Here is a 15,730-nt window from a genome sequence, read left to right as displayed (position 1 = left end):
CCATCAGCAGTATAAGAAAATTCCATTTGCTCCACATCCTTGATAACGCTTGCTATGACCAGTCTTTTTAATCTTAGCCATTCTAGTGGATGTGTGTAGTGGTTTCTCATTGTGGTTTTAATTTGAATTTCCCTAAGAACTAATGATTTGGAGCATGTTTCCTGTGTTTATTTTCCATCCATACATTTTCTTTGGCAAAGTGTCTGTTTAAATCTTTAAATGAATTGCCACCTTATTTGATTGTAAGGGTCTGTTATGTATTCTGAATACAAGTTTTTTCTTGGGTATGTATTTTGCATATATGTTCTCCCAGTTGGTGGCTTGTCTTAATTTTCTTAGTAGTATATTTTGAGAAACAAACATTTAGAATTTTGATGAATTCTAGTTTATTGATTTTTTTTTTTTTCTGTGTGTAGTTTGTATTTTGTTCTATTTAACAAGTCTTTAACTCAAGATTACTGAGATCTTCTGTTTTCTTCTAGAAATTTTGTAGTTTTAGCTCTTACATTTAGGTCTCTGTTTCACTACAGGTTAATTTTTGTATATGGTGTGCAATAACATCTGAGGTTCCTTTTGATTTTTTTTGCAAATGTCTGTCCAGTTGATCCAGTACCATTTGTTAAAAGATTATCCTTTCCTCATTGAGTTGCCATGGCACTTTTGTCTTATATCAATTGACCTTATATGTGTAGGTCTACTTTGGACTTTTCTGTTTCTTTGATCTCTGTTTATACTCCAGTATCAAACTCTTGATTAGTATAGCTTTATGATAAGCCTTGAAATTAGGTGCAATTCCTCCAACTTTGTTCTTCTTTGTAAAAATTTATTGATTGTTCTAGGTCCTTTGCATTTACGTACAGATTTTAGATTCAACTTGTTACTCTCTATAGAAAAGTCTGGTACGATTTTGATTGGGATTTCATTGTATTTCTAAATCAATTTGGAAAGAATTGACACTTTAATAATATTGAGTCTTCTGATCCATGACCATGATATATATCTATCTAGTCTTCTTTGAACATTTCTTTGCAATGTGTTGTAGTTTTCAGCATGCAAGTCTTGCACGTCTTTTTTTTTCTTTTTAATTTTAGCCCTAAGTATTTAATATTTTTGATGCTTTTATAAATGGTATGTTTAAAATTTCAGTTTCCAATTGTTCTTCACTCATATGTAGAAATACAATTGGTATTTATATATAGATGTTGTATCCTGGAAACCAGTTGAACTCACTTAGCTTTTTTGTAGATTCCTTTAGGCTTTTCTGTATAGTGTTTATGGAGTCTGCAATAAAGATAGTTTTACTTCTTCGTTTTCATTCTATGTGCCTTTTGTTTGTTCTGCTTACTTTATTGCACTGTGTCCTTCAGTAACAATATTGAATAAAAGTGGTGAGTGTTGGCATCTTTGCAGTGTCCCAGATCTTACAGAGACTCGGTCTTTTGTTAATTGGTATGATGATAGTTGTAGGTGTTTGATGATGTCCTTTATCAGACTGAGGAAGTTCCTTTTATTTCTAGTTTGATGAGAGTTCTTAGGATGAGTAAGTGTCAGGTTTTATAGGCCTTTTCTGTATCTATTGATATGATCATATGTTTATTCTTCTTTAGACTGTTAATATGATGAATTACCTTGTTTTCTCAAATGTTAACCTGACTTTACATTTCTTGGATAAAACCTTCCTATACTTTTTATAGCTGGTTACTGCTCTTGTCTTTTCTTTTTTGTAATGTCTTTGCCAAAGAAAAACGAGAAATTTGCAGAAGCACTTCTCGTAGCATATCAAATACAGAGGTTGTCTTGAGGGAAAGCACTGTGCAGTTGTTTGAGTTGTGAACTGAACTAGCCACTTTTTTTTTTTTTGTTTTTTTGGTGGAACATCATTTTTACTTGAAAGAAAGACTGAATAACTCTGGTTATTCAGCCTTGAATGTTGCAGACATTTTCTTGTAATGCCTTCAAGGAAAAACAACTGGCAATGTTTGTTGCTGATGTTACAGTTTAAGCTTTCAAGTGAAAATTAGAATTTGGAAATCTTGTCTGCTACCATGAGCTTGCTAGTTTCCCAGTGCTTAAGACCTTTCTGATGAGGTTGGTGGTAATATTAACAAATATAATTTAAAAAATATTGTATAATAAAATGTATTACATTTGGAAGGCCTACTATATAACTCAGTGAACCAGCATTTTCCAAATGACTAATGCATGATCTTAGAAAATTTCGAGTGGGTTAAAAGAGCCATTGAAAGTGTAATATAGGGGCTTCCCTGGTGGCACAGTAGTTGAGAATCCGCCTGCCAATTCAGGGGACACGGGTTCCATCTCTGGTCTGGCAAGATCCCACATGCTGCAGAGCAACTAAGCCCGCGAGCCACAACTACTGAGCCCATAAGCTGCCACTACTGAAACCCATGTGCCTAGAGCCCGTGCTCCGCAACCAGAGAAGCCACCACAATGAGAAGCCTGCACACTGGAACGAAGAGTAGCCCCTGCTCACCGCAATTAGAGAAAGCTCGTGCACAGCAACGAAGACCCAGCACAGCCAAAAATAAATAAATAAAATAAATTTATTTGTTTTTAAAGTGTAATATAATATAGACCAGTGAATTTTATTGTATCAGAGTACAAGTTCATTGATATAATTATCAGACTGCATTGCAGCATTATAGTATCACAGAAGAATATCCACAGTTATTAGAATACTGTTTTACAACTGCCTATCTGAATTGCAGTAGATAGAACGAATACAGACTCAGATATGAGAATCCATTTGTCGTCTATTGAGCCAGACATAAAGGAGATTTGCCAAAATGTAAAAACAATGCCACTTTTCTTACTAAATTATTTTGTTTGAGAAAATATAGCTATTTTTATAAAAATTTTATTTAACATGTAATGTATTTGTTGTCTTTAAATGAGTAAATAAGTATTTTTAAAATTTATGAGGTTGAAATTTCATATGATAAATATCCATGTAACACAAATATATAAAAGTTCTTGGGGATCCTGAGACCACGAGGTTTGAGAAATGCTGATCTAGAATAGTGTCTAGCATGTAGTAAGCAATTAGTAGACGTTTGAATGCTTCTTGACCATGTCACTTTTATAATTTACCTGTCTTTTCAGTACCACATGCACTTGATAATGTATCTTTTCTGTGTGCCTTTGTTTCATACTCTAGCAACCAAGTTGCTTTTATATATCTTATCCTGGTACTGCGATTCTCTTTTCCTTGCCTTTGCCCACGCCTGGATGTTGGGCAAGGCAATGAAAAGGATTGATGCAGGAGTGCCATCGTATTTTGGAAAGTGTGCTGATTTATTGAGTGAGAAGAAGATAGATGAGCAGCTCGTGACTGAACATGACATTGATATTGGTATAATAGACTGGTTTAAGGTCATCATTCACATAGTCACAAAATTAGATTTAAAAATAACTTCAGTTGGTTATACCCTGAAATGTGACAAGATAACTGATATTTAGTGATTGTTCTAGGTATTATAGATACCTCGCCATTTTGTGTGCATATTGATAATATATTTTGAACATGTTGAATACTTTTAATGGATTTAGCTCATAAATATAGTATACTGCTCTAATTTATCCTAAGTAATTTATATGTATTTATATAGCTGGTATCTTCAAAATTGAGGAAGCATTAAAGAATTCTTAAAAAGAGGAATTTAGAAAGCCTTATTTATAAAAGGGGCTCATAATTAACTGTGCATGCTTGAACATATATATAAAAGGCATTCTGTGAAACAGTTTTGCGGTCTCATGGAAATTTAAAAACAGATGAACAATCCTGCAGTATAATTGAAACTAGAAACAGTAATAAACCTAAGCACTTTAAAAATGATAGCATCTACCGAATTGTATCAATAGTTGTTTGCCTTTCTAGCGTTATTCAGTGACGTGGTATCCTATTACTGAAAATGTTCACTGATTGTTGTACAGATTGCTGTGGCTCAACTAGGTATTGAACATACAGGGTTGGGTAATATATGACCCCTGTAGTAGACAAGGAGATATGCTACCCAGATTCCCCTTCAAAGAAGGACTCACTATCCAGCTATGAGGAGTGCGGATTACCAGGTAGCCCCTTCTGCACACATCTCTAGGGTCTGCCTTACCTGCAGAGCTACCTCCCTCAAGGTCATGATCTCCCTGGAGCAGCATACATTTGCATGCTGAGCTAGAAAGAGGTTTAAAGACCTGACCATTTCATCCCATCACAGAGCACTATGATGGACAGTATTTGATTCAGGGCTTCCCACTTGGTTGGCTGAAATTTTGTTGGCCTATATCACAGTTTGAGTTCTGCCCAAACTTTCTTTCTTTGCCTTCCTTTCACAGATACTGATCTCTAATAAACATTTTGTACTCTGAACACCACCTCGCCTCTACTTTGGAGAAGCCAACCTGCAATAGCTCCTGATCTCATAGAACTAATATAGTGGGAGGAAATATATGTTAAACAAGAGATTTAATATGTGATTAATGTTATATAGAAGCATAGGGTGCTATGGTAGTGTGTATAAAAAGAAGCCAAGCCTGGTTATTATATTGTTTTGGGGTGCTAGATTAACTACTTTGAGTAGCGTGAACCTTGGGCATGGTACTGACTTTTCCAAGCCAGTTTTTTCTTTCTTTTTTTTTTTTTTTTTTTTTTAAATTTATTTATTTATTTATTTTTGGCTGCGTTGGGTCTTTCTCTAGTTGCGGTGAGCGGGGGCTACTCTTGGTTGCGGTGTGCGGGCTTCTCATTGCGGTGGCTTCTCTTGTTGCGGAGCACGGGCTCTAGGCACGTGGGCTTCAGTAATTGTGGTGAGCGGGCTCAGTAGTTATGGTGAGCGGGCTCTAGAGTGCAGGATCACGGGCTTAGTTGCTCCGCGGCATGTGGGATCTTCCCAGACCAGGGCTCGAACCCGTGTCCCTTGCATTGGCAGGCGGATTCTTAACCACTGTGCTGCCAGTGAAGTCCCCCAAGCCAGTTTTTTCATTTGTAACATGGAAATGACACGTGGTCTCCCATCCTTTAGGCAGCTAACCTGGGATTGCTCACATGGCTGGGAAAAGATTCCCAGCAGCAAGAGAGTGAGCCCAATGCACAAACGTTTTTCAAGGCCTTCCTTGTGTCAATTTGCTAATATCTTGGCCAAGCCTTGATTCAAGGATGGAAAAATAGACTCTGCATCTCCATGGGAGAATTTGTAAAATAAGTGTAGTTGTGTGTGTATGAAAAAATTACAACGTAATGCCTGATATATTATAGTAGTAGTTAACATTTATTGAGCACTTTTTGTGATTTATACTTAGTAAGAGGACTGTGGATTATACAATTGGACTATTGTATTTAATATATTCTATCTCAGTATGAAATGTAAAAGAAGAAATTCATTTGGAGAATTTGATATATTCTTTTGATATCTTAAAATAATATTTTATGATGGGAACAGTTTGCAAATAAAGCTGTCTTGCTCTTTTTTCTTTTTCTCTGCAGTAAGAAAAATGGAAAACCACCATTACGGAACAATGAGGTAAAATTTATGTTGTCTACTCTTTGGGATTTCGTGCATTTATTTCATTTGTTTCATTATATATTTTTGAATTAGGATAAAATCACGGAATTTAAGAATTAGAAGGGAACTTAAATATCATCTCTAATCCACTACATATTATAGGAATTCTTCCTAAAATAGGAATCCTTGGTAGGTGACTTTTCGTATTTACTTGAATCTGTTCATTTGATGGAAAGTACTACCTAGGAGATAGCCATAACTGTATTAGTTCAAGTCCATGATGGAATTAATCTTCCCTCTCTAAGCCTCTATTTTGTCATTTGTAGAAACACAGGACAAGTTTACTCTATTTTCTCTTAACAGACTCTCATATTGTTTGAAGATGGTTGTATTTTCTGAATCTTTTTCCCCCGCTAAGCAATCCTCATTCCTTCAAGTGTTTCTCAGGTGACATGGTTTCTAATTGTTCGTAAATTATGTATACATTCCTCTGGATCTATACTAGTTAGTTCCTCTAGACATTAAGTTTAGGATAGAATGTAGTCTGTGGTCTATAGAATGTAGTCTAATGTAGACGTGGTCTGACTAGTGTGGAATGCATCAGCACTACTACATTTCTTGATATGAACATCATGTTGCTGAAATTCAGCCTAAAGTTGCTTTTACTTCTTTAGCCATTACTTCTGTTTATATTAAGTGGAGTTTGTGATAAATTGTAAGCCTTCAGGTGTCTTTCTGATGAACAGCTCTTTTGACAGACGTCTGTATTCATCAGTTGATTTCTTTATTTCTTTTTTTAATGACAGTTTTATTGAGATGTAATTCATATACCATAAAATCCATCTATTTAAGTGTACAATTCAGTGGTTTTAGTATGTTCACAGAGTTGTACAGCCATCACCACTATCTAATTTTAGAAAATTTTCAATTCCCCAGAAGGAAATTCCATACACATTAGCAGTCATTCCTCATTACCCTCTCCTCCTGGCCTTTGGTAACCACTGATCTACTTTCTGGCTCTATTGATTTGCCTATTTTGGACATTTCATATAAATAGAATCATGTAATATGTGGCCTTTTGTGACTGGCTTCTTTCACTTAACATGATGTTTTCAAGGTTCATATGTATTGTTGAATGTATCGGTATTTCATTCTTTTTTATTGCTGAATAGTATTTCATTGTTTAGATATACCACATGTATTTATCCATCAGTTGAGGGAAATTTAAGTGGTTTCCCCCTTTTGATCATTATGAATAATGCCCAAATTATTGAACATTCATGTACAAGTTTTTGTGTGGACACATGTTTTCATTTCTCTTGGGTATATACTTAGGAGTAGAATTGCTAGGTCATATGGTAACTCAGTTGTTTCCCTGTAAATGTCAGCCTATAGGGTCTATACTATTAGTCTATTCTATAATATGTCTATTCTATTACTCTATTAATTTTCTTTTTTTTCTTTTTGGCCACACTGCACAGCTTGCGGGATCTCAGTTCCCTGACCAGGGATTGAACCCGGGACATGGCAGTGAAAGCCTGGAATCCTAACCACTAGGCCACCAGGGAACTCCCTAGTATAATTCTGAATATAATTCTAACATCTAGTGTGTTAAGTGGAAGGTATTATCTACAAACTTAATTTGTCTTCTCTATCTTCCTCACAATTGCTGATAGTATTGACTAGGTTAGGACCAGAAAATTCCTCTGTGGCATCTCTTAATCTTTGTTTTTTTGGTTATGGTTTATTCAGCTGTGACTATATCCAACTGCAGAAAAATCTGGTCTTTATTTCTCCATTAAGGCCACAATAGTTTTATAAGAAACGTCAAATTCCTTGATTAATTTGTTAATTCATTTATTAAGTCAGCCTGTCAAAAAATATTGATTGAGCCCCTCATATATGCCTGGCATTGTTCTTGGTTCTGCGTGTATAGCAGTTAACAGAAGTTCCTACCCTCATGGAGCTTAATGTTGTGCATGTCAGCTAATATACTAGCACAGTATCCTTAACAAAGAAGGAAATTAGAAGGCTTTGACATGACTTCTTCCTAGTAAACTTCTGCTGGCTTCTAGGGATTAGCGTCTCTTAGGTCTTCCTAAACCCTCAATATTAATGTCTATTCTCCGAATATCCTGGAGATGGACATCAAAATTGCTGTTCTCCAGTTTCCATAATCTTTGAAAAATGGGACAAGATATGCTTATCTCCAGTCATTTGGCAAATTTCCATCTTCATAATCTCTTATATCTAAATTATACCTGAGTAATCAAACCTTAGTTATCTTAGTTATAGCTACTATTTGTATACCACCGTATCTGAAAGTTCTAGGACATCGGTGAAACTATCCAGTACAGCAGTATTCATTCACTCATATTTTAATTCTTCCTATTTTTTTTGTACATTTAAATATATATATACACTTGTTTACTAGTCATATAGTGTAAGCAAAATAAATTTAGTTTAGATCAAATTGTTGGCCAAAAAAAAAGGTTTAAGGCAGTGTACATCCTGATACCACATTTGTGAAATCTATAGGAAGTGCACACACAGACATATGCTGAAATGAAATTTGGTAAGAGATATGCCAAATATTAACAGTTGATGTCTCTCAGTGGTAGCTATAGGCTCCTTATTTTTGCTCATCAGAATTTTCTAATTTTACGACAGTGAATGTGTGTCACTTATGAGGGGATGCAATTGAAAAGAATTTTTTCTTGAAATTTTTTATAATCTTTGGTGGGATGGGTTGAGGTGAGACAAGTTTCATAAGACATTAGATTTAAGGAGAAAAAAATTTAGATAGAGAATAGTATAAAGAGATAGTTGACTTGTTTTAAAATATTTATTCTTTTTGATGTAATACACAGGGTATAAAATTCAAAATATACAAAGGTAGCACTGTGCTGGGTTTGGTCTTCAGCATTCCCATGCATATTTTTGTACTTTTGGGGTGTGCATATATCTCCATAAACAATATAGGTAGAATTATTTTGCTTATTGAAAAATTTTATAAATTGAGTCATTGTACGCATCGTTCTCCTTTTTTTTCAGCATAATGTTTTTTTAAGATCCATCTATGTTGATAGCTATAGATCTAGTTAATTAACCACTCTATAGTATTCTCTTGTATGAATATGAGCTGCTTCCTTTTTTACAGTTGTGTAGAATCTTCATTGCATAAATTTACCATGATTTATGTAGTATCTCATAATTGCTGTACATTTAGGTTTTTAATTTTATAGTATTATAAAACAATGTGCAAGTTTTTTCATTTATGTGTTTAAGCATATGTTCAGGAATATCTCTAGGATAAGTTTCTAAAAGTAAATTTGCGGGATTGTTTTACATTTTGCAATGAGTGTATGTTTTATATTTTGATAGATGCAACATAATAGTTATGTTGATTTATACTTCCTCTAACAATATACAGAAATGCTTACACTTTTGTCAGCACAACATGACCTTTTATTTGCTATTTCAAACATCTGTCTTTTCTGGTAAGTTCTGGTTCATGTCACCTTTCTAAGTTGATTGACACATCAATAGGAACTTCTCGTTGCCCTTTGACCTTGTTGCCTCCTGAATGTTAGGTACATTTTTTTTTTTTCTGACTGCATTATCACTTTAGCTTCTTAAATGGTCTTTAATGGTTGTTTTTTTCCTATGATTTGCATGTTAGATTTATATCATAAAAGTATTTTTTATATTTTTAAAAAATTACTGGGAAGTTTAAAGATGGGGAAAGTTAATTGTGGTTAAAATGAATTCTTAGGAGAAGCTAGTAGTGTTTATGAGATGTACTGTCTCTGTAAGTATTTGCATTTAGATTGGTTTCAGGTATGACTTTTATTATGTATCAAGAATGGTACAGTGCTTGCTTCGGCAGCACATATACTAAAATTGGAATGATACAGAGAAGATTAGCATGGCCCGTGCGCAAGGATGACACGCAGATTCGTGAAGCGTTCCATGTTTTTTTTTTAAAAAAAGAATGGTACAGCATCTTGATTATTTCTTCAGCCTGAGTCAGCCCTCCAGCCCAGATGTTTGGTGTTTCCTGACTTTAGGAAGTATATCGTTCCCTTTATGGATTCAAATGTAATGAAAATAATAAAGTCAGCTTTCAGACAGCTTAAGAAATAGGAGCAGTGACAACAGGGACAGAAGAAAAAGAGGAGGAGAAATTAATACCAGGTAAACTGCTAATTATATACGACGTGCTTCGTTGTTACTTTCTTATAACTTTTTTTAAAACCTTCCTCATTGTTTGCCCTAGATCATTTCTTGAGAACAGCTGGAAATAGTTATCCTCTGTTTAAGTCAGAAGGTGGCCGTTTCACCTTGGAATTATTCTGTCTAAGGCTCAAGCTAGGGATGGAGAAGGTACTGACTACAGGTGGGATGAAGTGAGGTAGGGAGGCAGTGACAGGAGGGAAACGAGAGTAGAAGTCTAACTTTCTTTAAAGGTAGTTGATGTACATTGCTTTCTCTTTATTCTTTTCTTCCTATACTTTCTCAGTTTGGGGAGGTGAAAGGGGATATTTAGGTTGAAGTTGTAAGGTTTGGCTTGAGGAGAATAGCCTAGCTAGAGTAAATAGACTGTGAGTAGGGCATTTTGTGTTTCGTTCACTGGTGTGTCCCCATGGTTTAGAACAGTGCCTTGGGCCAAGTAAATATTGAATGAATGAATACATACATGTGTGAATGAAGTAGACTGGGCCTGTGACTCAGTGGGATGGGGTTTACAACCTTTGTACGGTTTGAAAGACCTGAACTCTGTTCCAGCAGTTACACGGTAGGTTGGTTCTTATCCAGTTCTTTCTGTCTTAGTCTTTCTGATCTAACTCTACACACCCAGTGCCTTCATCTCTTGTCTACAGTTCTGTACGACATGCAGTATCTATTTATTAGGATTACATATATAAAGCCCTTAGCACAGTGTGTGACATATGGATGGTAGCTTATTATTCTAATTCAGTACACAAACAGCTCACTTAAGGTTTATCAAGTTAGATATTAATTTAATTAAAGCATATTTACAGCAAAGTTTGTCTAACTAATAGAATTTACTATACCATGGGTATTTGTTTATCAAGAGCGTAGTAGTTAATACATAAGTGAGCTGTGATTATAGGAGTTGGGGAAAGGAGCTCAATTGGGGCTGGGGTCCTTCTGGAGAGTCTTGCCTATTGAGGAGTTTCTTCTGCCTGTTCTTCCAGACAGCCCAAGGGTAATGAAGTAAATAACGTCCACTATACCCAGTTCGTGTCACTCTTTCCTTATCCTTGCAAATGGTTTTATAGCTCTATTTTCTTGGGCCAGTGAAAATGAAGAAATATCTGAGGGTAATAAAATGATTTACCCCTCTTAATTATCGTCAGTGGTTTCCCTCTACACTGACAGTAAACTCTAAATCCTTCTATGGCTTCAGGGCTCTGTTTTTTATAGGTCCTGCGCATCTCTTCAGCTTCTCTCCTTTTGTCCCCTCTGCTCTAGCAGCACTGTCATCTTGCTCTTCAGTGTGCATACCAATTTGATTCCTGAACTGGGTTTTGTGCTTGGTGTTCCCTGTGCTTTACTACCCTCCCCCAAAGAGACCTTTCTTCTCATACTTCTCTGGATCATTCTTTTTCTCTTGACCCTGCCTAGTCTATCTGTAACGGTTTATTTATTGGTTTATTTTTATCTGGGTTTCCCCTGCTAGAATGTGAACTGTATGAGTGAGGGAACCTTGTCTGTCTTTGAATTTGTAAGGAAGAGTGCATATTAGAAATGTTAAATGATAAATCTAGGAATCCAAAAGTTTCCTGTAACTGATAGCAGGAAAGCTCCTGTTCAGGATTTATTTAAAATTCTGTTGTTAGTAAGGAAGTGGATGATGAACAAACAGTAATGAGGTGGATAATGGCCATTTCTTAGCTGTCCTCTGACCTCATCTTCTACTACTTTCTCTTGCTCACAGCTCCAGCCAGATTGGCCATTTTGTTATTAAACGAGCTTTTACCTTGGCATTTGTTGTTTCTTCTGTTTGCAGTGTTCTTTTTCCAGCTATTTCTGCAGCTTCACTTCTGAAAGGAAGTTCTCACTTCCTTATTCAGTTTTTGGTAACATCTTAGTTTCTTGAAAGCATGTTTGAATATGAAGAGCAGTACAAGACTATGTTTTTCAAATGCAGTATCCATCTTAGTAGTTGTTTATGTTGCCTTAGATGAAACATGGTTCTTTAATCTAATTTGTTATAACTATTTTAAGAGCTTTCTTTCTTTTTTTTTTTTTTTTAATGTAGAAAGAGGGGAAAAAAGAACGAGCTGTGGTGGACAAGGTGTTTTTTTCAAGGCTCACACGAATTCTGAAAATCATGGTCCCTAGAACATTTTGTAAAGAGGTAAGTCTTATGAAACGATAATATTAAGTGTTCAACTTTAAAGCTTATGTGAGATCAGAACAATAGAATTATAAAGGCTTTGTTCTACTGCAGGTCAAGTGTCTCCTCTGTAGGTAATGAAGACTAAATTTTTGTCTAAGTCATTGCCTGTCATGCAAGTACCCTTGTTGTTCAGCGCCAGTTTTTAAATGATTTTCTCTTGTTTATGAAATATTATTATATTTTATGTGAAATACTAGAGTACTTCAGTACGGCCAGCCTAAATGGTGTTGCTTTATTATAATATAATGCAAACGAGATTAAATTTAGAAAGACCTTTTTATTACATTACGATGTTAACAAGTAGCATTGATATGGAATATGTTTGAGAGTTGCTTCTTCATATTTGATTAAATATGTTTTTAAGATACCTGAATTCTTCAAGTATTTTCAGGAAGTGAACTGGTTGTAAGAATAAAGTTTTGTTATTCTTTCATTTACTCTTTTGTCAACATTATCTTTGTCATGATTTATTAAGTATTTTAATGATTAAAAATAACATAATGCTGTGTTCTCCATCTTTAATTACCTTAATATTCTCCTTTTGTACAACTAGAAATATTATCACTGTTGACTCTTTCTCCTCCCCATACCTACCTATCATCCTTTCAGTCACTGCTATCTGCTAATTTTTCTTTTTAAATATTCTTACCTAGATATTACAGTGTTCTTTAATTAGTCTCATTTCAAAGAATCTCTCCTTTTTATTTATTTATTTATTTATTTTGCGGTACGCGGGACTCTCACTGTTGTGGCCTCTCCCGTTGCGGAGCACAGGCTCCAGATGCGCAGGCTCAACGGCCATGGCTCACGGGCCCAGCCGCTCCGTGGCATGTGGGATCTTCCCGGACCTGGGCACGAACCCGTGTCCCCTGCATCGGCAGGCAGACTCTCAACCACTGCACCACCAGGGAAGCCCGAATCTCTCCTTTTTAAATCTTTTCTGTCAAGTTTGTCTTCTTCAAACATAATTGTTTCCCACTGTTCAAATTTTAAAAAGCTTTAGGCTTGTAATCTATCGATAGCAGGAAAAGGATAAGACATTCCAAAAGCACTATAATTCTCAAAGGAAAGGCACATTCCTCCATCACACTGGACTTGCTCTCCTTCCTCTCACTTCAGTGTCATGTCTTGTTGACTCTGCCCTTAAAAGAGACTCTAAAAAATAATTTAATAACATTTGTTTTTTTTCTAATTAGATAGAGATCCTATGTGTTTCTTGAAGAAAAATTGGAAAATGCACTTTTTAAATCTGCTTCGTCCCTTATGTTTTAAATGTTTTTTCCAAGCATCCTTGAGTTTCTCTTCGATTAGTCCCTTACTTTCCATTTGTACCGTTCTCACTTGCTTGGATTATTATAATCTCTTCTCCTTTTCTAACTAGTCTTCTTTCTAAAACCCGAATAAGAACATTTGGCTTCTTTTCTCCTATAGGGTTAATCACGTGACTTTGCTCTTCCTTTGCATACCATCTACTTGGAAGGTCCTTTGCTGTTTTGTAGCCAGGCCTTGTGCCCTCGTACTTTCATGGCACCATGTTTGTGACAACACCCCCAACAAAAACGAATATGTTTAAAAAACAGCTTAATGCTCTTTATCTTCTTTGTGAAGGCATCCCGTGACTCTCTGGATATAATTAATTGTTTTCTCATTCTACAATCTACCTGACTTTGAAGAATCTTTATTTAAAATACAAGCTTCTTCTCTGGAAAGATTTGTGTATTACCCCCCCCCCCCTTATCAGTTAACAGCTTAATGTTCATTTAACCTTTTAGCAGAGGTTTGCTGAATATGAAGTGAATGTGAGACATTGAATAGATCTCTGGGAGTTAGTAAGAAGGTAGATGGGCCTAACTTGGCCAACCTCCCAGTTCTGTCAAGGTGCATCCATGCCACAGAGCCATTTTACGAACCATCTTTGAGGGATATACAAATCCGGGCTTAACCCCAGTTCAAGAAAGTGAAATAAACTCCAGTAGAAATCACAGATAATAGGAGGTAGAGATAGAGAGATTAATTTAATCAATTTCTGAAATAAAAATGCTGCATATGAACATATGGAAGTTCATCTGTATCATAAGGTGAGGGACTGCCTAAATCAAGCCTATCTTTAGTTTCTGACATATTCTACGAACCCAGTAATGGAATTATGGTGATTCTGAGGACAGCCTTTGCATAAAAAGGCATTTCAGGACTGTCAATAATCAAAGTTCGGCAGATTTTGCTAAATGAGATAATAAACTTGATACTTATTTAAAGAAAAAATTAAGCAAAGTATATAAAATAAAGGAAAAAATAAACTATCTTTGTCTAATGTTACCTTTATTCCTCAAATGATTAATTTAGGATTGAGGCTGTACTTAAGGTCTGAATTAAAAGTTAGCATTACCGTTAAAGTGTCATCTACAAATAGGATTTATTAAAATCAGTAGGTTCTTCTGTTGTCAGTTTAATACCTAACTTCGAGATGGTGGGAGAGGGTAGGAAGATGGTATCTTCCTTGATGGACAACTCTGGCAAACGATGGGGGAGCAGCTGTCACAACTCAGTTGTGTAGACTTTCTTTGACATTGTCTTCTTTCTTATGGATTCATTTATTACTTCCGTGTTTATGACTCCCTGCCTTGTCTTTCACTTAAGGGCTGTATTTTCAGTACCTTCACCTTTTTTATAAAACAAGATTTGTTTTGCAAAAATTACAAAAGTCATAGATGCATTTGCCTCTCAATTCCATAACTTTGAAATCAAACACCTTATCCAACAAACATTGCCCCTGCCACACACCCTCTTCTCTGACTTTAGCTTCTATGCTGCTGTCATATTTTTCCCATTTAGAAAGTTTAAGGTCACCTTTGAATGGGTGTGTGTTGCAGTTGGAGGCTGGAGGGTAGATTTTCATCCCACACAAAGACAATTGACTCCTAGCCAGCCACTCAGCCTCTCACCTCTCCCCCACGATGATCCATCTTGCCCAGCATTGCTTAAGTAATGCTCTGTAAACACTTTTTAATATTCTGTTCTACCTAAAAGCTTGCAGTAGTTTTATAAGCTCTGCTGGATGTGCAATACTGTAATTCATATGGTTTTAATCTATTTTTTATTTTCCATTAAATCTTTCATCTTTTTTTTTTTTTTTACTCATAATCCTCATTTTCTCCTTTGTTTTACTTGGTTTATTTAATGTATTTCTAATGTCATAAGCCTTTTTTGCTACCTCAGACCTTTCGATCCTGCCACGTATCACGTGAAGTGATGCAAATATACTTACCTACACTGGTCTGTTTTCTTACATTTTATGTGTAAATCTTGCCTTAATAACTAAATTGAAAGCCCTGCAAGGGCAGGGACACTGTTAAGAGATTTTTCTAACAAACAGAACCAAATTTATTCTACTTAAGCAAAATTTTAGGCTTCAGTATTTGTTCTTAACTGTATATTGGTAGTTGTCATTTTTCTTTATTAGAGTTGTATATTAAAAACATAGGACAATCACAATACACTGTGATTTAGGTAGTCTAAGTTATACTGCTGGTTTCTGTCATTGACTAATTATATGAAGACAAGTCATTTGACCTGCCTGGGATTCACTTTTGAATCTGGATGAAAAATTAGATTAAATGATCTGTAAGGCCTTTTCCATTTACATTATATTTTAAACTTCTTTCAAAATTATATTTAAAAATAACCTGTAGGTAAAATGTCAGCCAACTACATTAAAGCTAGAATAAAGCTTTGAATTTAGAAACCAAAAATCTTTACCAAAGTAATGTTTCTTTTAACTTTC

General features: G+C 35.4%; 1 protein-coding gene and 1 non-coding gene across 2 annotated transcripts in view; both read left to right on the top strand.

Moving 5' to 3' along the window:
* ABCD3 (ATP binding cassette subfamily D member 3) overlaps positions 1–15,730 on the top strand; it is an 81,850-nt gene that overhangs the window by 18,713 nt on the left and 47,407 nt on the right. The window contains exons 2-3 of the mRNA XM_029229259.1: positions 5,501–5,537; positions 11,809–11,907. Of these exons, the coding sequence (XP_029085092.1) occupies positions 5,501–5,537; positions 11,809–11,907 (136 nt within the window). The remainder of the gene's footprint in view (positions 1–5,500; positions 5,538–11,808; positions 11,908–15,730) is intronic.
* Positions 9,393–9,499, top strand: LOC114900206. Its single transcript, XR_003794809.1, has one exon. It is a non-coding gene; the product is annotated as a U6 spliceosomal RNA (small nuclear RNA).

The sequence above is a fragment of the Monodon monoceros genome, unplaced genomic scaffold, assembly GCF_005190385.1.
Source record: "Monodon monoceros isolate NGI ecotype Baffin Bay Population unplaced genomic scaffold, NGI_Narwhal_1 Super_Scaffold_18, whole genome shotgun sequence".
NCBI classification, from domain to species: Eukaryota; Metazoa; Chordata; class Mammalia; order Artiodactyla; family Monodontidae; genus Monodon; species Monodon monoceros.
The sequence above is the reverse complement of the archived record's forward strand: the minus strand, read 5'-3'. Positions and strand labels throughout refer to the sequence as shown.